The sequence below is a fragment of the Scardinius erythrophthalmus genome (genome assembly GCF_964197995.2).
Source record: "Scardinius erythrophthalmus genome assembly, chromosome: 14".
Lineage (NCBI taxonomy): Eukaryota > Metazoa > Chordata > Actinopteri > Cypriniformes > Leuciscidae > Scardinius > Scardinius erythrophthalmus.
The window spans coordinates 9,893,365-9,917,075 of record NC_138234.1 but is presented as its reverse complement, the minus strand read 5'-3'; the positions used below and the strand labels follow the sequence as shown (position 1 = coordinate 9,917,075).

General features: G+C 35.9%; 1 protein-coding gene across 1 annotated transcript; it reads left to right on the top strand.

The window, feature by feature from the left end:
- Positions 1–543: 543 nt before the first annotated feature.
- Positions 544–8,134, top strand: LOC308701926 (uncharacterized protein). Its single transcript, XM_081384405.1, has 7 exons — positions 544–685; positions 1,706–2,020; positions 4,018–4,338; positions 4,993–5,322; positions 6,132–6,269; positions 6,403–6,434; positions 7,095–8,134. The coding sequence occupies exons 1-7, from the start codon at positions 637–639 to the stop codon at positions 7,215–7,217; spliced, it is 1,308 nt and encodes a 435-aa protein (XP_081240531.1). The 5' UTR covers positions 544–636; the 3' UTR covers positions 7,218–8,134.
- Positions 8,135–23,711: the final 15,577 nt, after the last annotated feature.

The following is a 23,711-nucleotide window of genomic DNA, read 5'->3' as shown; positions in this document are numbered from 1 at the left end:
ATTATTCTTCATTATTTTACATTGATTGATTTGTATTATTTTTGTATTAAATTGTTGTATGTTCTATTACTGAATAAAGCATAAAAAAGTGATTGCTTCTTTAACAGTGATTCTGAATGGAGCGTATCACGGGCGCGCGCCACATACCGAAGTGTACGATGACGTCATCACGCTGGTATGCCAAATGAAAATAATTACATGGATTAATGCACATAACGCTCTTACTTATTTCGTTTACCTAAAGCACAATTAAACATTCAAACAATATTAGCAATATCAAGAAAATAACATTGAACAATTATATAATGCATTTGAATAAATTAATAAACATAAAAATCACTATATCACACAACCAATTCAGAAGCCGAAAGTGTACTGAGAGTGAAACTTCTCGCCTTATTAGACATTCTCTGGCCAGACCCATTGCTTTTTCCCGGAAGCGACACGTATCCACACAAACCGAGCCCAGACCGAGCCCTCGTTTGTCATTAGTCACGTGATTTTCACGTTAACAACAAAAGCCTCGAATCGCGGCTTCATCTGGCACGCCCACTTTTTCTCGACACACGCTCCGACGCCTCGCTTCAAATGTCACATCAACTAGTTCATTGTTATTTTTGAGGAAAAGTGGTGAAAATGAAGCTTCTTTATAGTTTGCTACTGCTCTGGTGTTTATTCGACCAAGGTAAGATATGTAGGCTTATATTATCTCTCTTCCGGACAACGATGAAACCGTTCTGTTTTATAAACTCCAATCGCGTTATATTCGACAGGCTTTCATCGTTGGAATTTCGCGTTCTGTGTTTTTGTTCAACCATGGCAATACACTCTTTGAGAAAATCTCACTTACTGCCAGCGATAAAAGAAACTTGAAACTAAGATCCAAGCGTTAGATGTCACGTGACTATTGTAAAGAAAATATTGAAAAGTCCGTGTAAATGATCAAATCGTGTGATTTGGTAGTAACCTGGCTTCATAGCGTGCAATGCTGCCTTCACGTGGAGATATCGTACTTTCCTCTCCCGAAGCGTGAACAATAGAAACAGTTAGACCAAACCAGAGAGTAACAGAGTGTGCAAAGTCCTTATTAGTCTATTTTTTGTACTGAATATGCTTTTGTGTCTTTTATACACACGAACCTGTTTCAGCATATACACAGAAATGATAGAGATGACTACAGATTTAACAGATTTAAGTACATACTTCATTGATATTGTTAAAAAAAAGTTAGTCTGCGTAGTAAGTTTTTTATATATATATATATATATATAAGTTATTCACCATCATTGTTTTAGGGATACGTTATGTTTAGGTTTACGTTTAGGCTTAGGACAAAATTTTCAGACAGGAATGTTGTTCCAGGATCAACAAAATGTGATGCCTTACTTGGAAACATCACAGTGACCTTAGTTTGGGTCAAGTGTTGATGAAAAAGATGCATCTTGGGCCGTTTCTTGAAGATGGCTCAGACTCACCTGCTCGGGTTCAGTTATGAGTATTTCATATTCATTCATTACAGTAACATTCATTATGAAGTTATGGGAATATGAAAATTCTTAGTTGTGTGAAATGCACCGATAGGGAAAGGGGCGGTGGCAAACTGTCAATACATAAGCTCACCCTTTGCAGAATATGCAAGTTTCTAATTTTCGAATGTTAATTGAAACATTTGAAATGTTAATAGTACTGTTCATTTCTCCTTCAGGTTTTCCCTGGATTGTTTCAGATGAAGTGTCAGTGATGGAGGGGGATTCAGTCACTTTAAACACTGGTTTTGAAGTAAAACAAGACATTAAATGGTATTTTAATGACATTTGCATTGCTCAAATCAGCGGAGATCAGAGTAAGATCTGTACAGATGTTCAGTGTGAAGATGGTGATATGAGATTCAGAGACAGACTGAAGCTGGATCCTCAGACTGGATCTCTGACCATCACAAACACCAGAAACGCAGACTCTGGAATATATCTATTAGAGATCATCAGCATCCATGAAAAGATCTTCATTGTGTCTGTTCATGGTGAGTCATTATGTGTAGAGGCGTACACTTTAAAAACAATCCAAAAGCCGCAGCAGGCTAAGACACGAGGAGATTATACTAAAGACGCGTCACGCTGAAGTATTACATCTGATGTTATTTTTATTACTCCGTTTCACCAGCAAAAAGAACAAACACCAATCACTTACTTAAATGCATTCAGTCGAGGGAAGATACATCAAACGGCGCATAGAAACAGATAGTGATGGTAGTAATGTCATTGACAGTAGTGACGGTCAAAATAAAGTTTTTCCCCATGCTCACCCTGCGGCCATGCTCCAAACAACCCGCCATGTCCCACAGGTGAACACACACACTAATATACACACCACACCCCCTCACGGTGCCATAGTTACAAATGACGTCACACCGCACGTGCACATACACAACAGTATAGAAGGAAAGAAGAAATATCACAAAAGACTAATCAAACCCGATGTTTGGCTACTACATTATTTTTAAAAGCAAGTCTTGTACTTTTAAAAGGTGCATTATGCAACTTTTAAAGTTAAAAATACCCGTTATTCTAACCCATTCATGCTTAAACAATTGCCTGATGGGCTGAATGAGCCCTTCTCTGATCAATGCGATTGCCTCTATAATCCTGTACAGTAAAATAAATTAGAGGGATTCGGGTCGGAATCTGAGACTGGGCGTGACGTCATGCGCGTTCAGTTGCAGTGCTGCAGTTTCATTTGTCGCCAGAGGGGGGCATAGTTCTGCAAAAACTCAGAGACTTGCGTTATGCACCTTTAAAGGTAGGGTAGGCAACTTTTTGTTATACTTATTGAAACATTTTTCACATCCTCATAGCAATTAACAGTGTTGGACAGTAGCGTAGTTACTAGTAGTTGAACTACATTTCTCAGTAGCGTGGTGGTAGCGTCGCTGTTTTCTAAATCAAATAGCTTTTCAATAGCGAAGCTCCTTTTTTGATCAAGTTGTGCGGTAGTGTCCACACAAGCTAATTCTAAAGCTCAAGTTCAAATCGAAAATACATTTGCTAAGTATCACTGATCCTGGATCAGTAAGTGACGGTGAGATTCTTTGTATTTTACAGAGGTTAGCAACCGTAGGGCCATAATGATTTCATTCCTGCGATGCGGAAAACACGAACACTGTCGCAGAATCCAGGCATAAAAACGGAATTTAGGCTATAACGCGGAATTTCACATAATTTGTCAGATTTTGGATGAAAAGAAAATCCAGCCCTCTAGTGTGATCTCATGTTTTCAAAGCTAGATCGCTATTGTTAAACTCTCTGAAACTGCCTAGTTTACCTTTAAATCACATCATTGTTGTTTTACTGATATTTTCCCAGTGAGATTCAGATGTCTTTTCTCTTTACCTGGAAAAATAAAAACTACCCACAAACTGTAAAAAAAAAATATATATATATATATTTATTACATGGCTTGGTTGAATTCTTGGTGGAGCATGTAGAATGCGGTCTGTTATACCATGGTCTGGGTGAATACTCGATTCTGATTGGCTGCAGGGTGTCCGTTAAAAAGTGATAATGGACACCTAGGAAAGGCGTCCCGTCAATTTGCCTGATGACAGTTCTAAATGATTGCGCTGGCTCAAACTCACTGATCAACAGCTGCGGTCGGGTCGCTGTGGCCACGTTGCTTGGCAACGCCTGTATACGGGAGATATTAAATAGTACGCTCGACTTAATAAGTAAAAACCCTCACGATTTTTACTCTAAAACACATTAAAGTATTATTAATTGATTAAATATTTCTTTCTTTCGTAAGTAACCATGGTATAAGCGGGTTAATGCCCTTCGAGGTGTCCATTATCAGGTTTTAGGTTTTAATGGACTCCGCTGCGTGTCGGACGGTTCACGCCTCGCCGTCGTCCATTAAAACCTGATAATGGACACCTCGAAGGGCATTAACCCTTACATAATATATATTCAGCTTTCATTTTGTTATTTTGTTTGGCTTATAATTAACTGTTGATTTCTTCTTCAGGTGCTGATGAAGACAGAGTGTCGATGATGGTGGGAGATTCACTCACTCTAAACTCTGGTGTTCAAACAAACCAACAAGACACAATTAGATGGTCTTATTATTACATTCGCATCGCTTTAATCAATAGAGATCAGAGTAAGATCTGTACAGATGTTCAGTGTTATAATGATACTGAGAGATTCAGAGACAGACTGAAGCTGGATCATCAGACTGGATCTCTGAACATCACAAACACCAGATACACAGATGCTGGAGTTTATACACTACAGATCAGCAGCGGCAGCAGAGACACTGAAAAGATCTTCAATGTTATTTTATATGGTGAGTCATTATGTTTAAAATGCAAATCTTGTACATTTAAAGCACATCATTAATGTGTTAGGGATTTTTTGCTGACATTCAGAGGTGTTTTTTCTCTTTACCTGTATATTAATTTAGATACAGTATAAAGATAATTTCTACAAAAACACATTTACTGTTAAAGTGGAATTTGTTGATTTAAATATAAATTACTATGTGCATGTATGTCATTACATTTATTTAATTAAAATAGATCAATATTATATAGTATTATTTCTATCTAAATAATAATGTCATGATGGCATTTTAATTTGTTATTTTATAAAGGTACTGCAAGATGACACGCGATCTGTCATGTGTGGACATAATAGAAAGAAACCTCTATTGTAATACAAGCTTCACTGACTTCATCATCATCATCATCATCTTTGCATGTTCTGAATTAGATCTGACGTAATTAATATCTTGCTACACATAGTCTTTTCATTGGATACTTTTTATTATTATTATTTATTATTACTTCTACTTGAGTAATTACTTCTATTAGAACTTTTACTTGAGTACAGATTTTGGCACAAAATGTGGATAAATGTTGCTTTTCAAACTTTTCAGTCAAGAGAGCATGTTTTTTCCCCTGAAAAAGATCCTCCAGTCATCTTTTGGTTTGTGTTTCAGGTGTTTCTGTTTTTGAACGAGATAAAATCAAGAGAAAGACAGTGAAAGAGGGAGAATCTGCTATTTTATACACTGGTGTAATAAGAAAACTGAATGATTCAATAACATGGTATTTTAATGAGATTCTCATCACTGAAATCACTGGAGATCAGAGTGAGATCTGTACAGATGTTCAGTGTGAAGAGAGATTCAGAGACAGACTGAAGCTGGATCATCAGACTGGATCTCTGAACATCACAAACACCAGAAACACAGACTCTGGAGAATATAAACTACTGATCAACAACAGCAGATTCAGCATCATTAGGAGCTTCAGTGTTTCTGTCACTGGTGAGTCTCATTTAATCATTCAGTGCATTTTCACTTGAGCAGTTTTAAAATACAGTTCACTATATTTAAATCCAAACAGTAAATGTTTTCATTGTGGCCTGTTTAAAAAGTGTATAAGTAGTGTATCCATATGTATAAGTGTAATGGCGCTTTTCCCCTACACAGTACCAGCTCGCCTCGACTCAACTCGCCTTTGTTTGGTTTTCCACTGTGTAAAAGTTGTACCTGTACCTGCTTCCAGATACTTTTTTTCGTATCACCTCTGGCGAGGTTCTGAGCAATACTAAAATGTGACGTGAAAACATGGCAGACTGCTGATTGGTCAGAGAGAATCGTCACTATTCACTGCGTCATCATTTCCTGTGGCGTTGCTATGACGACCAGGTACTATCTGCAATGGAAAATGGAGCGAAAAGCGAGCCGAGCTGAGTCGAGTCAGGTTGAGGTGGTACTGGTAATGGAAAGGGCCATAAATGCTAGTTAAAAGTATTCACCTTATTCTTCAGGTGAGAATGAGTCTGGCTTCCGGTGTCATCACAGCTCATTATGCCACTTGATATTGAAAACTGGTGTTTCTAACCATATTATTTTAATGTACTGTTTTAGTTATAAAAGCGCTGGTTTGAAGAGCAAACAGTTTTACAGTTTACTGCACTTTGATATTCTTCTCGTTGATTCCCTATAGCGGGTAATAAATCAGAAGTCTTAAACATTCACAGAAAACACATTACTTCTGCGTTGAAAAATAAGGTGTATTGGTAGAGCTGATTATCAGTTGATCTCTAGTAATAATGTGTGTCTGTCTTCAGCTGTTCCAGATGCAGGTTTACTTTCAGCTGCTGTAGGAGAAATAAGTGCTGCTAGTAAAACAGGAATATGTGCTGCTGTTGTTCTGCTTGTGGCTGCTGCTGCTGTGATTTACTGTCTCTACAGATCACAACAAAAAGGCAAGTAGTATGCAGCTTATCTTCCAAAATATAAATATAATATTCTTTGTGCATCAAGCTTCTTTAAAAATATGTAAAAGTACATATTTTTATTTTAATTGACCAAAGTAAGAGTTTGTTGTTGTTTAAACAGAAAACTGGACACCACGCGATGATCATCATCAGGTGAGATACTGTGAGCTCTGAAACTGTCTGCAAAAACTGAATTTATAACAGATAGAGATCTGTACGCGGTGTGTGTGTTTGAAGTTTTCTGTCTGAAATCATTACATAGAAACACTAATAATTATTGATTTATTCACTGCTGGAGAAATGGGCTTTCAATAAATCCTTCAACGCCTATACAGTAGAAAGGCGAAAAACTTTTGTATGTATGCCAAAGAAAACAGAAGAAAAACAGCTGTTGTCTTCCATCTTGCCAAATCGGTGGAAAAACTGCAACACCCATAATGCACTGGGCATGTTGCCATCCAAGGCCACTCCTACCAGTCTGTTATGGCTACGCTTACTGGAGTCAAATACCGCCTTACTTTAGTGGGAAATACTTACTTCTTAGCAAACTTGTAGTCATAATAGTGTCGACTTGGAGATTGGGTAAACTTTGTTCATTTACATATACATCTGTCATTATAATAATACAAAGCAGGTTGAAAATTGGAGAAGTGTCATTTTAAGAGAGTGCTGAGCTTGTGCTGTTTGAATGAAGAACAGGGTCTTTACATTCACAAACATCAGAGAGAAAAATCACTGTTTTGTGTTTGTGTGACTGAATCATCAATACTGAACATTTGCTTTTCCTTCTGTGAATCTGTTTCTGTCTTTCAGGAGGATGATGTCACAGTGTCCCTTCAACCGAATGACATTCTACAGGAGGGTGCTGCTAACGGGACGTCCACTGCTCAGACTGATGGGCCACTGACTGGAGCTGATAATGAGATTCCACAGTAACATTATTATTTTAACAGTGTCACTAAAAAGGAACATTAAGAGAAATGAGAAAGTTAAGAAAAAGTAAATGAAAGAAGTTAATCTGACTTTCAGCAAAATAATGTCATGATACCGTACTAGTTTACTTTCGTGGATTTGTAAAAAGGGTCCTTATATTGTGTTAAGACCAAAACTTATACATGTGCATTCAGAACAGGAGTAAGCCGCCATAACACTCACCGAAGCTACCTCAAGTTTATACCATGGTCTGGGTGAATACTCGATTCTGATTGGCTGCAAGGTGTCCATTAAAAAGTGATAGAGGACACATAGTAAATAAACCGTCAGGCGTAACCAGGGAAACCAAGTTATTGTTTGTGAAAACTTTAGATTTCGATTGTAAAACTAATTAAAATATAAAGTAATGTTTTAAAAACATGTTATTTGGCAAGTGACCATGGTATATGCGGGTTAATGCCCGACGAGGTGTCCATCGTCAGGTATTAATGGACTTCGGCAGAGGCAACCTCTGCTGCGCGTCGGACAGTTCACGCCTCGCCGTCGTCCATTAATACCTGACAATGGACACCTCGTCGGGCATTAACCCTTACATAATTGACATGTTCGCCTTGATGACAAACCTAAAAAAGAAATTGACTAAATATTGAGTTTCATCCATAGACCGTAAAAAGATGGATGACGCCCCTTCACTCTCCCATTGGTGAAAAGTGAAGCCGCCAAAGTCTTAATTTGTCCTGATTTGGGACCTGATTCTGCACAGTAGAATCACTGTAGAAATTAAATATAGATGAATCTTTATAAAGTTACAAAAGTAATTCATTCGATAGCAGTGAGGGCTTACTTTGTCTTTTGTATTTTGATTAACAGTAAAAAAATAAAATAAAAAAGCAGCAGGTTTATTAGGCTGCTGTCCCTTTAAGACCGAATGCATGGATCCAATATGGCCTGCCCTACGGTACAACTGTTTTCTTTGTTTACATTCATTAAGATATAACCCACTGTGTTTAGCAGGATACTTACCAAGACGGTCATTATAAACAAGTTATTAGGTATGCCGCTGAGCAGAAATACATAATCATGTTTGGCTTGGTCCCCTCAAAGTTGCGTTGGATTTTCTCCTCAGCGTCAAGGTTGAGAGGTGCAATTATCACTATTTTACATGATCATAGAGTTAGTTTCTGGAGGAAATAATGTTTATAGGATATAATCTGTGAGTTCACACAGCTTCTTTTTTTTTTTTTTATGGCGGGTGCTGGTGTTTCGCTTGCGTTCGGCCAATCAGCTTATACTAATGTCACTGGTAGTTCCTATAGACGGATTTCTTTGCATCGTCATCACAGAGATGTGTGCGCAACTAGGGGGCAGAAAGCAGCTCTTTACGGCATATCTAGCAGAAACAGAGATGACACAGAGCTTTTATACATATAATATTTTTTTATATATTCTTTATACCTTATATTCTATCATATATATAGATATATATATATAGATGTGTGTGTGTGTGTATATATATATATAGATATAGATATAGATATATAGATAGATGTGTGTGTGTGTGTGTGTGTGTGTATAAATATATATATATATATATATATATATGTATATATAATCGGCATATATATATGGATGTATTATGTATGTATGTGTGTGTATATATATATATATATATATATATATATATATATATATATATATATATATATATATATATATATATATATATATATATATATATATATATATATATATATATATATATATATATATATGTATATGTGTGTATGTAATCAAATTTTTGAATGTCAGTAATTTAATATAGCAGTAAAATATTATATTTAATATATTCATTGAATGTATATTAATATTAATTAAAACATTTGAAATAAAAATATAAAAAACATTTATATTATTAAAAGAAATATTAATATAAAACATATTCCATATAATAGGGACCTTACAATATCTAACATACATATCATTTCTATTTTGTCAATAAATTAATGTTGCAGTAAAATATATTTAATATATTCATTTAATGTACATTGATATTAATAATTAAAACATTAAAAATAAAATAAGAAAATCAAATATTAATAACTTAAATACACTATCAACGTAATATTTATTCATAATAATATAAACCTTTTATTCAGTATTTTTCATATCCACTTGGACGTGATCTATTCGTGGTCTGAAATAGCGTAGGGATCTGGTAATGTCTCACCGTTACTGAGAGTTAATTTCTTAATATAATCGGCAGAGTCTGCGCTACCTAGACTTCCAAAGTAATTGATGCTAGCTATTTTCTCACTGTCACATACCTAGCTGTCACGCTGTGTTTACAGTATCAAGTAAACAGTACAGCCTTGTCGTAAACATTTAAGATAGAAAGGCTCCACAACCAACAAAACCAGGTAATTTCATAAATTCATAGGGTTAATAAATTCATGTCATGTTTTTATAATTAGCAAACTTAGTTCATCCAGAGACCTGATGACTAACGTTATAGCTTAGCCTACTAGTCAACTGTTGTTAGCTAACGTTTTGCATAATGTATAATAAAACACAACCTAAAATTGCAGTTTATTATTGAGTCAACAAGAATTCTCAAACAATAACAACATCTTTATTAATTACAATGGTTGATTAACGTTGCAATCTTCTACAGGTGTTAAGCCGAGTTCTAAAAACGATATAATATTCTTTGTGGGCTTCATTAATGGTGATCAATAATTGGGCAGAACAGATGTTGTAGGCTTCCTTCAGAGATTTGCATCCAGCTCTTTTCTCAGCATAAATGACTGTTGCCTCACTCAGCATAACACCTGTTAGCGGTTTTGCCACCTGAATGTGCGCGCATCCAGTATTATTTGTATACAAGAAGCCCGTCTATAGTGCTGGTTTAGACCCTACTTTAAAGTAGGAGCTAAATTAGTTCCACCAAAAGGAGTTCCTAAAACAGTTCTTAGTTCCTGCGGTGCGAACACGCCAAAATCCGGTGCGAAAGCCCCTTCTATCAGGGAATGTTGATCTCAGAACTCTGCTAATGTTCTGGAGAGGTTCTCTCAGGGTTATTCCAGTAATGGCAATAGAATGATTGTTCTCAAATGTTAGCACAAAAACTTTATTTTTACATTAATGGAACTTTTTTCCTGAAACAATTTAGTCTGACTTTTTTTGTTGTTAAATGTAAAAAAATAGAATAGAATAGAAGAGTGATATAGCGCTTTCATATGTACTACTGTACACCCAAAGCGCTTTACAATCATATCAGGTGATCTCTCCTCATTCTTTCAAATTCATTCTAATGTTGCTACTTGTTAAATGTTTCTGCTTGTTGAGAGAACATTCAAAAGTAACATTTTCATAATGATTGAATGATAAAATGGCACCAGTATGTTGAAATTTTTTCATTTAACCAACAAACCTGCTTTGTTAACTATAAACTGGAGTTTTTACCAGGAATTATTGAAAAAAAAAATATATACATTTCACACTCCACGCCGATCGAATGTCTGGTTAAGTTTTGTGGTTAAAAAAGGCAGTTCAAATCCAGCAAGAGTTGATCCGTGAATCATTGTGTCATTATCATTATCATTGTGTCCTTGATCAAACTCTGAATCTCAGGAAGTGAACCTGTAAAAAATGCACTGAAAGACATGAATTGTTGCAGGTACAAAAATGGCAAATATGTGTTTATGTATTGTGTATTGTATTGTTATATATACTCCGTTACTGCTGTGTTAAGCATCTGAATGATGTTCATGGTAAAACAATATTGTTATTACACATTAGATTTCATATTCATACATGTTGAAATGTGTAAAAGTGATTTTTTTTTGTTACAAAAAATTGTAAAGTGTATCATTCTGCATTTTGTAAGCATTGCTGATTAGTTTTTTTACAGTGACGTTCTTGTATTTGATGTGAGGAAGATGGAGAAGAACTGAAATACACACTCACAACTGACATCAACACACAGTAATTCCACATGTTCATGCAGAATCGTATCAGATCAAACCACTTGTTTGTACAGAAGTAAAGAGAGAGAGACATCTAGATGAGTAATTTACAGCTATGTTTTGCACTATAATTATACAGATAATCGATAAAACTGTTACAAAGCAACTTTTGAGGGACCATTTCATCAGTCCATCTCTGAATATTAAGTGAAAGTTCCCATAATGATTCTGCTGTATGTCCACTGGGATTTTTGATCATTAAACTATAACATTGAAACCTATAGCAGGAATATGAGCTGGTTTTGTGGTTTACTACTATCACGGAATGGCTAGCATTACATGTTAAGTCAGAGCTGACATAATAAAATGTAATATGTAATCTATGTTTAATTAGGGCCCGAGCACTGATGGTGTGAGGACCCTCTTGGAATTGCTCTGTTTATTGAGTTATTGTTAAGGGCAACAGGGGGCAGCGCAATGATCAGGTGTCTTAACTATTATTAAAGAAATGTGATTTTCTGCTTTGGATACTATGCAATGATGTGCTTGTGCAACAACATTTGTAAAAATATCCAGCATATACCATCTGTGTGATATTGTAAAATTAAATAATTGATTTAAAAAACAAACAGTGAAGTGTGGGGGATCAATGTTTAATAATGAAAGGTTAATTTAGGTATGGTAAGATAAAACAGCACTGTTAGAAAAATCTGTAGAAATTACAGTATTACTGGCAGCTACTTGCCAGTAACTTACTGTAGATTTAAATTTATGTTATTTACTGGCAACAATTTGTTCAAAATTAAATGAACATTAAACATTAACAAGTCTTTATCTTTACAGAATAAAACTAAAATAACATCCTCATGCAAAGCATTCTGGGAACCAAAATCTGAAGGAAAAAAACAGAAAAAGGTTGATGAAGATTTCTGGTTCCCAGAATGCTTTGCATTAGATTGTTATTTTATAATTTTATTCTTTAAAGACAAAGACTTGTTAATGTTTAATATTCATTTAACTTTGAACAAACTGTTGCCAGTAAATAACATAAATTTAAATCTACAGTAAGTTACTGGCAAACAGCTGCAAAACTACAGCAAATTTTTTACAGTGAGATTTTTTTTTTCTGGATGCTATTAGAGCACCACTATATTAAATTAATACAGAGCAACAACATTTTAAACAATACAATAAAAAAAATGTATTTGATCATCGTTTTTTGGGAATATTTTCATACACAGCATCAGTCTTTGATTTCTGCAAGGAAAAATATATTCAATCAAGAACATTGCTGATACAGTAGAAAATGAATAAAGACCAACTGAGGTTTCACTGTGCAAAGCTTAATCTTTGTTTTGAAAAACTACTGTACAGAACAGATGCTAACATGAAGCAACAAGAGGAAAATATAGCTGCGAGCAGCGATTACGGGCCCAAGCCGGTGGCACCGCAACCCCGGTGCCTTTAGTTACCTAAAGGCACCGGGGTGGCGGTACCGCCGGCTTAGGCCCTCCATCGCTGCTCGCAGCTATATATATATATATATATATATATATATATATATATATATATATATATATATATATATATATATATATATATATATATTATACAAACATATATATATAATATGTGTATATATATATATATATATACCGTTCAAAAGTTTGGGGTCAGGAAGATTTTTAATGTTTTTAGGAGAAGTCTCTTCTGCTCACCAAGGCTGCATTTATTTGATTAAAAATACAAACAAAAACAGTAATATTGTGAAATATTATTCCAATTTAAAACAGCTGTTTTCTATTTTAAAATATTTTACACTGTAATTAATTTATGTGATCAAAGCTGAGTTTTCAGCATCATTACTCCCATCTTCAGTGTCACATGATCCTTCAGAAATCATTCTAATATGGTGATTGATGGTCAATAAATATTAATTATTATTTTCAATGTTGAAAACAGTTGTGTACAGATTTTTTTTCAAAATGCGTTGATGAATGTAATGTTCAAAAGAACAGCATTTATTTCAAATATAATTTTTTTTAACATTTTAAATGTCTGTACTGTAACTTTTGATCAGTTTAACTCATTCTCGATTAATAAAAGTATTGATTTATTTTATTTCTTTCCCCCAAAAATAAAATTAAAATTATTACTGACCCCAAACTTCTGAACGGTAGTGTTTAATGTTACAAAAGCTTTAGATTTCAGATAAATGCTGTTCTTTTGAACTTTCTATTCATCAAAGACTGTACACAACTGTTTTCGACATTTAAATTAATTTACATTTACATTTACATTTATTCATTTAGCTGACGCTTTTATCCAAAGCGACTTACAATTGCTATATATGTCAGAGGTCGCACGCCTCTGGAGCAACTAGGGGTTAAGTGTCTTGCTCAGGGACACATTGGTGTCTCACAGTGGATTCGAACCCGGGTCTCTCACACCAAAGGCATGTGTCTTATCCACTGCACCACACCACCCCCCAAATTAATAATGAATGTTTCTTGAGCATCAATCATCATATTAGAATAATTTCTGAAGGATCATGTGACAGTGACGACTGGAGTAATGATGCTGAAAACTCAGCTTTGATCACAGGAATAAATAACAGTTTAAAATATATTAAAATAGAAAGCAGCTGTTTTAAATTGGAATACTATTTTACAATATTACTGTTTTTGTTTGTATTTTTAATCAAATAAATGCAGCCTTGGTGAGCAGAAGAAACCGCTTAAAAATCTTACTGACCCCAAATTTTTGAACAGTAGTGTATATATATTATATAAAAATGTAATGGATAAGACACAGATAGTTTTACTTGCCTGACCTGATAAGAACAATGAAAAAACTTAATGAAAAAATAACGTGGGAATCTCTAAAACGAGGGCGCGATTAAACAGTGGACACATAAAAACATACTCTGTCATTTTGTTCAGAACATCATTCAAACTTCAAAGTGTTAACTTATATTTTTGTACAGTAGCAATAAAACACAACATTGTGCTTTTTTTAAATACATTCAAGCAATCCTCCCCGAAAATTAAACTAAAATGCTCATGACTGCACAGGCATTCATAATGGTGCGCGTCCTCAGCGAGGAACGAGCAGAACAGAGTCAACGTTTTTTAGGTCATTCCTCCTTCCATAGGAATTTATTGAAAATGCTCGCTCTGCTCCGCACCATTATCAATGTCCGTGCGGACGAACATATTTTACTTTCGTTTTTAAGTTAGCGATTAAAAAGCCCCCAGCGGTGTCACACGTCAGTTAACCGGTGGTAAAATATTCTTACCGTCACATACCTAGTATATTTTTATATAGATATAATAGGCCTACCTGATTTTGAACACAAGAGGGCAGTATAGCACTATGTTTGACTTTATTTATTTATTGTTTAGAGTAGACTAAACAACCATTCTGGCAGTTTTTAAACTTAAACTTCATTCTTAAATTGAAAAAAAAAAGAATAAAATGAGTTAAGTTCTGATATTTGTATACTTTTATATAGTAATAAATGGTTTATAATTAAATTTTTAGAATATATGAACCTTTTAGTGTTTCCTTTTTAGACAATACTTTAATCCCTCGCCATTGCAAAACCGTTTGAGATATTTATTATCCGTTCACAATTTAACATCATTAATATATTTTTATCATGTTGAAAAAGTTTGGTGGGAATAAAATAAACCACTTAGATAAAGGTGGCTAAAAATTCAGAGGCTGATTTTGCAAAAAAATCCACATTCAGACCAAAATATCTGACTTCCTGATGGTCAGAGCTAATGACTTTAAATTAGAAAGTTGTCCGGGTCGATGAGATCAATATATGAACTGAGTTTTTTTTTTACTGTAGTTAAAACTAACCCCCCCACTTTTGTCAAAAGCATGTTGAAAGTGACACACTTCCTGCTGCCAGTTAGTGGCGCTATAACTTTGAATCACAATAGCTACATACATCTGATCGGCCTCTTACCACGAACACACTGCTGAAGTTTCATCAAGATCAGTTAATGTATGCCGAAGTTATTCCACTTCACGTTTCTCTTTTCTCGCCATAAATTCGATTCCTCGCCACGGCCAAACCGTTCGAGATATCAAAAATCCGTCCGCAATTTAGCATCCTCAAAGTCTTGACTACATGCACACCGAGTTTAGAGGGGACACAGTGAATTTTCTAGGAGGAGTATTTCACATTCCACAGCAAGTGTTTTCCAAACAACCCATAATAGCCGACTTCCTGTTGGGCTGGCGTAAAACTTGACCAGGGAAAAGTTGTTCGGCACGATGAGATCTATATGTGTACCGAGTTTCATATTAATTCATGCAAGCATGTTTGATATATGGACCAAGTTTTAGAACCCCGTTCAAGGGGGCGCTGTTGAGCCCCCCAGCCACGCCCGGGTACCAGCTTCAGCCCGGCCCTGATGGCCGTGGGTTCTGACATGTGTGTAAAGTTTCAAGAGTTTTTGAGCACGTTAAGGACCCCAAAAGCCCCTGAAACCTTGATTAACAATATAAAAGCAATAGTCAAATCCCTCCCCCCCCCCCCTCACACACACATAGACACAGAGAGAGGGAGAGAAAATTCTTCAGAAAATCCACATTCAAACCAAAATATCTCTCTTCCTGTTGGTCCGAGATGGTTAATGTAAATTAGAAAGTTGTCCGTCTTGATGAGAACAATACACATACCAAGTTTTGTTGCTGTTGATAAAACTAACCCCCCCACTTATGACTAAAGGTGGCGCTACTGAGCCCCTCACCACGCCCGTTTCTGAAACTTTGCACATGTCTACGGGCTTATAAATGTGATGTGTCTGTCGAGTTTCATGCAATTTCAAGTATGTTAAGAGTCTCAAAAGCATCAAAAAAGAATATTAAAGTTTGAAGCGTTGCCATGGCAACAGTATTAAAGATATCAAAAATCCTTTCACAGGTCTACATCTGCCGTGTGTCTACATTATACACATAAAGTTTTAAGCAAATCGGGTAAAAATAAGAAAGTGATTTCAAAGCATTTTGAAAGTGACACACTTCCTGTTGCCAGTTGGTGGCGCTATAACTTTGACTCACAAAGGTCACATCCATGTGATCGGCCTCTTACAACGAAAACACTGCTGAAGTTTCAGCAAGATCAGATAATGTATGCAGAAGTTATAACACACTTCCTGTGTCCCATTATTCGCCATAAATTCGTTTCCTCGCCACGGCCAAACCGTTCGAGATATCAAAAATCTGTTCGCAAGAATTCATCCTCAATGTCTTGACTTTATTCTCACCGAGTTTGGTGGCGATCGGATGAAATCCCTAGGAGGAGTATTTCACATTCCATTGTATGCGTTTTCCAAACAACGTATAATAACCGACTTCCTGTTGGGCTTTTGTAAAACTTAGAGCACGAAAGTTGTTCGGCCCGATGAGATCTATATGTGTACTGAGTTTCATATTATTACATGCAAGCGTGTTTGATTTATGGACCAAGTTTTCGGACCCCATTCCAGGGGGCGCTGTCGAGCCCCACTGCCACGCTTCAGCCCGGCCCTGATGGCCGCAGGTTCTGACGTGTGTGCAAAATTTCAAGAGTTTTTGAGCATGTTAAGGGCCCCAAAAGTGGCAAAAAGCCAAAAAAAACCCTTTCAGGGCTTGGGCCCTAATAATCCTTACGGAAACAATAGGGCCTTCGCACTTTCAGGGCTTGGGCCCTAATTAGTCAATCATGACTTTTCAAACCGTTAAATCATCAAACAGATTAAGTTCTGCAGGATTGCTCATGACAGCCTGTGCTGAGAATGACTGTCTTTCACACTAAAGCAACAGCAGAGACACTTGTTGCATCAAGTCTACAAAGCAACCAATGACTGCTAAAGCTGCATCAGCTCAGATAATGATGAACCGCAGAGACGCTGCAGATCGAGGACAGTTAATAACTCTGTGTCCTACTTTCTGTCCAAAGACAATCTAATGGTATAAACGCTGATTTTGTATGGGTTAGGCTATTTAAAATTGCAAACCACATTAGCTACATATGATTTTAAGCAAAATATAATTTAGGCCACAGATCACATAATGAGCAAAAATAGAAATAGAAATTGTTTTCAAAAATTATTAAAAAAAAAACGAATGATTTTTTTTAAGGTAATGAGTAAAACCACAAACGTCTGTTTACTGACTGTCTGATGCTGCAAACTTCAATCATCAAACTTCAATCCCACTAACTGACTGCAACTTCTTACCTTTTGTCGTGTTGTTGGTTGATCAGTTCTGTCTTCCTCCTGGGTCTCAACTGCAGTAAGAGTTATGACAGACATGTTAGGACTGTTTTTATTATTATTTAGAAATTTATGATAAGAGATAAAGATGTGCACAGATAAATTGTTGCTCTCCTGACCTGTTTTTCTATATTTCTTGCAGATGCAGAAGATCACGACTATAACAACAATCATCAGAGATCCAGCAGAGATCATCACTATCAGAGACACTGAGACTGGAGGAACTGAAGGAGAGGAACAGAGAGACATTAGTGTAAGTGAACACATCAGTCTGATCTCCAACAGAAGACAGAGATCAGGTCAGTAAATACACACATATATCATCAGTGCTGTGGTACCTGCACATGTGTGACAGAGTGTGTTGATGTCCAGATGTGTGGTCTGGTTGCTGATGGGATTGTTCAGCACACAGCTGTAGGTGTTTTTATCCTGATATTCCACCTCCAGAGGTAGAGAGAGACTGATGCTGAGATCACACACACTGATGCTGGACAATACACTGATTCCTGCGTACCAGGAGAGAGTCGCATCACTCACATTCAACACTGATGAACACACCAATGAACAATTTGATGAAGATGATGATGAAGAACATTGTGAAGAGTTACTGCTGATGACAGGAACAGGCAGACGAACTGGAAAACATGAGAGAATAAAGAGAGATGTGGGTAAATCTGAACAATCTTATTTTCGGTGTTCTGCGTTGATAATCAGCAAGTCTTTATGTGACTCGCTGTAACAATAAAATGATTCAACATTTCAGTATGTAAACATTTAAAGAAATATCCAGAGTTCACTACAAGTTAAGCCCATCCAATGTACTTTTGGCATAATTTTGATTGCCCCCCAAAAATTATTTCCACCAGAAAAGCAAAAATCTGTTACAGTGAGGCGCTGAATGGGGCCGATTGAAAACTCAGTGTTTCAGTTGTGAAGGACGAGACATATGATCTCTACTCACCATAGACAGAAACACTGAATGTTTTTATTGACAGTTTCGCTCCATATAGTTTATAATCTCCAGCATGGTCAGTTCTGGTGTTCATGATTGTCAGAGATCCAGTTTGATCATCCAGCTTCAGTCTGTCTCTGAATCTCCCATCAAGAACATCATCATATACAGTGATGCTGTCGGCCAGTACATCGATTTCAGCTATTAAAGTGTTTTCATCTCCAAACCTCCACAGAATCAGATCATCATCCATCATTTCAGTAAGATTAGAGTTTAGAGTGACAGAATCTCCCTCCATCACTGACACTGACGTTATTTCATTTGTTTCAGCAGCAAACACTCCTGGAGAACATGAACAGGATCAGATTAATGCTTCTTCTGATGATTTACAGACCAGAGGTCGGTTGCACCAACTAACGGTACACCCAAAATAAGACTAGTCTGGACATAAAATACACCTCAAGTCCTGTATAGAACTAATACCTGTTGCACCATCTAGGAGTATCACACATCTGAGAGTAAATCTTACGCCTAGTCAAAGTTAAGTGTAAAGTTAAAACTTGTTCGGACAAGATTACTTTCATGTCTGTAATGTTTGGTTAATTTGCCCTGGATAAGTGAGATGCACACTGCCGACAGATGTAACGTAACAAAATTTCTGTATGTAATAATTTAAGAAATATTAAACATGGGATTATTAGCAGAAACTGTATATCATACAGAATCTTGCTCAGAGGGACAGTATGATTGGAAATAATATTTCATGGATTTATGTCCATTCACAGGAAGCGATATTTAGCCCGTGAATGATTGAAATCAACTTTTAAACTTTTAAATACTAAAAAAAAAAAAAAAAGCAATATTATCTGACACATAACATAATTACATAACCCTTAGGCTACAAGGTGAAATAAGTTAAGCATATAATTTTCAGAAAGAACAGTTTGACATTTGCAGAAGGCTTATGTTGCTCGCTTACCTTTAATAAGCTGGAACAATTCCTGACTTTAAAAAAATAACCATTTACATTCTTCGGACGTTTGCGTTGTAAGAATGTATGAGAAGTTCAGATATAAAAACCTCATTCTGTAATGTTTATTGAAATCAGATGGCGAAGTGTCTTCACCTGTTATGATGACATGAACAATTAAGTAATTTATTAATAGCAAAGTTGGTAACCATTGTGAAATATCTACGCTCATGGTCATAGTTTTAGTTTTTATACTATACTGTAATACTATTTGTATTTTATATGTTCAGTAACAATCATTGAAATTAATATATTTAACCCAGAAAAAGTTTTGGAAATCAGTATTATTCAGTATAGTAATTTCCATTATTTTCCCTGACTTTTAACAGTTTAATAGATTTTTAAGGCCTGTAAATCACAATTTTAAAATTCTCAGGCAAACAGAGACAACAGCGAATATACGGTATACGCTGTTCTGAAATATCAAGTCATAAAAATGCTTTTATAACTCACCAGTCAGACGGCACCAGAAAAAACAGAACAAAACAAACATGTGGAACATTTTCTTCACCCGTTCAGTGTCTGATCTAATAAAACTTTCTGCTGAAAACACTCATCTGTGTGAATCCTCCCACAACGAGTCTGACCCTCCTAGTTCATACAAAACCTGAACGCATGTTATACAGCCTCTAGTTGCATTAAGAAAAAGTTTATTTCTAGATCTAATTACGACTTTAATCCCTGGTTTCACAGGCTTAAAGGGATAGTTCGGCCAAAAATGATATTAAACCCATGATTTACTCAGCCTCAAGCCGTTCGAGATGCATATGTCAATCATTTTTCAGACGAACACATTTTCAGTTATTTTAGAAAATGTCTTAGATCCTTCAGTGGTTATAATGTCAAGTTATCTGTGTTCGTCTGAAAAATGATTGACATATGCATCTCGAACGGCTTGAGGGTGAGTAAATCATATGTTTAATATCATTTTTGGCCAAGCTATCCCTTTAAGTCTAGTCCCAGACTAAAATGTATGTTTGAGCTGTTATATATCAGTGCCATTGTTTTGTCTCAAGATGCAAACCAGTGATGCTTTTAAGGCATGTTTATAAAAGCTACTTAAATGTCCTAATTGCACAAAGGTCTAATCCTGGCTTTATCTAAACCCTGTCTGTGAAACATGGCCTAACTGTTTTAATAGTGGGACATTTTTTTTCTCATTTAACATTGATAAGGTAGTGAAACAATTAAAAGAACGTTGTTTGAATCTCTTGGATTAAGAACTTCAAAATAGTTTTATAATTCAACTAAATTATCATTTATTGTGTATATGAAAAAAAAAAAAAAACTAAACAGTTCAAACCGTGTGACCATCTCTCATTGTCAGTCTCATTGAGGTCTGACTCTTGCATCTCAAACTGAAACTGCTGCGGTCTGTTTTCTTTAGAAACATGCTTTGATATGACAGTGGCCATTTGTTTCATGTGTGTTTAGTTTGTAGGTGAAGAGTTTCTTCCTGCTGCTATGATGAACCTCACAGTCTGACTTCCTCTCTAGATAAACCTGCTTCACAGAGTAATAAATAAGGTCACTGAATCAATCAATTAAAACTAAAACCAGCGCAAGAACAGGAACAGTTCTGAATTCTTCAAACTGGCAAGACTACTGGTCATGCATCATTGATAAACTACACAGATACAATACACTGAAAACTAGGATTTTTGCTGCTTTATCAGTTTGTTTAAATGAGCATCATGCTAAAATGACTTGACATGACACATTTTTCAGGGTACACATTTACATTCTTATCAGTTCTTGCTTTCCCTGGGAATCAAACCCATGACCTCAGCGTTGCAAGCGCCAAGCCAACATTCTGATGTTTGAGCTACAGGAGAGCTATTTAAATTTAAATTTGTTCATTCACTTACATTATGTAAAATGTTGTGACTACATTAATCCTTTTTGTTGGCATAATTAACTGGCCAGGGAATATAGTCCCCAGCATGCTTTGCTTGATACTGCATTAGGAGAGTAATGTTGTAACGGTCACCAGCTGGAGTGCCCTTGAGAGCCACCAGAGGGCACTCCACATAATACTATTATCACTCACAAACTACATTTCCCATAACTCACTGTCCGGACTCATCATCACTTATCACTGATCACATTCACCTGTACCTCATTCACTGATTGCATTCACCTGTGTCTCATCATCCTGTTAGTCTCAGTCTATTTATACCATGTTCATTCATTCACTCACTCACCGCAAAGTCTTGTTTAAGTGTTACACTGCATTTCTGAGCATTCTCCTGGTTTTCTTAGTGATGGCCAGATCGAGGCCTCGTGAAGCAAATGAAACAGTTGAACCAAATGTGCCATATTGTTTCGAGGCTTCGAATCAATCCGACACCCGTCTCAACGGTGACGCCTAGTGGTCACTTGCAGGTGTTGATCTGAAACAACCTTGACGAGCCATTAAAAAAAATTTTTTTTTTATTATTATTATAATTTTCTAATATGTGAAGCTTGTAACCTATAGGCTCCTCACTGTGCATAATGTTATTTTGGTCATGAAAAATGAATATTAATAAAATAAATCAAGCCACAATGTCTCACTTTTTTAGAGATTTTTATTCAAAAAATATTAATTTCTCTGCTGTGGAAGGACTTAGCCTACTTTTTTTACAGATAATTTCTCCAGCCTTTGAAAAAATCCTCTCACAAGGGACACTTGTTGCTGGCATGCAAAGATATTTTTTAGCAAGGACATACAAATGAGGAAAGATTACTGCTCTCTCTTTCCAGTAAGTTTGGGATCATGAGTTCTGGGCAAATATGCATCGTTGATGTATTTTTTCACTTCCACTGTGGCATCAGCTGCAGTATATTGGGTACTCATATGTAGACCTATAAAATGTATATTCACACAATATTATATTATATTATATTCACATTGAAGCTATTTTTAACATGATTGGCAGTTGTGATTGGGACATTAGGTTGTAGGGCATTGGGCTATGGACTTTATAAACAGTTTCCCAAAAGGTTGTAATTATATTTCAATTATAATTATATTTCAAACAATGCATACATTGCATAGATGGCCCAACAGTGTCAGTAGCAGGCCTAGGTAGCCTACAGGGGGAATGCCATCCTCTGCACCCTGCAAAATGGCAGGATGAGTGCTCCTCAAATGGCGCATCATGGATGATGTATTGTTGCAGTAGGCTAGATACCGATCACAATACACACATCTCACTTTATTTGGGGTTTCTAAATGGAAATGCTCCCACACCACAGATGTACGGCATCTCTTCTGGGGAGCCTCCATTTTATCTATCTATCCAAATCTATCTATCTATCTATATAAATCTATCTATGTATCTAGATATGTATCTACACAGCAAATTTGAAAGTGTTAAATTAACACTCATAGTGAGAAAATTAACACTTTTTCGGGGTTTATATAGGTCCACACTAAATAGAGTTAAACTAACACTTTAAATAGTGTTACTTTTTTTACACTTGCTTAGTGTAAAAACAACACTGTAAGTGTTCACCGTTAACACCATTAGTGTTCACCATTAACACCATTAGTGTTCCCCTACCTCATTTACACTGATAGTGTTGAAACTACACTAGGTGTCTCAATATCTTAACACCAAGAGATTTATTTCCACACTAATACAGTGTTCATACAAAACCCTGATTAAGGTAATTAAATTTCACAAAAAATCTGTGCCTTCAATTAAATAAGTCAACAGGCTGTATCAGCATGAAATTTTATTTTCAACAGATGTAACAATTATACCAACACAAAAGTACAATATTTTCACCATCATCTAACCCATATACACTGCAGATCAAAAGGCCTGCAGAACTTCAAGCTGTTGGCTTTTACAAGTTCACCCAACTCACAATATCTCTGTACTTTAAATGCATGACGTTCTGAAAAATGTTTTGTGAAAAGTTTATCGACAATAAAATACACAGTGCTGCCAATGAAAAGTAACTTCAGAATCTGACTGAAAACAGGAATGTCATTCTCACATTGCATTGAGGTCTTGTCTATATTCTGTCTCATCTATTTAGACCAAGTCCATGAAATGAATGCTTGTCTGTTTGGGATTCTGTTGCATTCCTGCCAACTTTTCACCATTGTCAACAGCATTCCAACAAATGTTTTCATTGGTCCACACTCAACTTGACTCAATGGTGTTGTTTCCCAAAGATTGACAGCTGATGACTTTGACAGATTTGGGGATGTTTTTGAAATTCTTTAGTGTATTCTTAAACTTGCTCAAAACTTGCACTTACGGTTCAATTTTGCGAACA

Excerpts from the sequence above, each read along its gene's own strand:
- LOC308701926 (XM_081384405.1), top strand. The coding sequence starts at position 637 with ATGAAGCTTCTTTATAGTTTGCTACTGCTCTGGTGTTTATTCGACCAA. Across the intron at positions 4,339-4,992 it reads CTTCAATGTTATTTTATATG|GTGTTTCTGTTTTTGAACGA; the intron begins GTGAGTCATTAT and ends TTTGTGTTTCAG. Across the intron at positions 5,323-6,131 it reads CTTCAGTGTTTCTGTCACTG|CTGTTCCAGATGCAGGTTTA; the intron begins GTGAGTCTCATT and ends GTCTGTCTTCAG.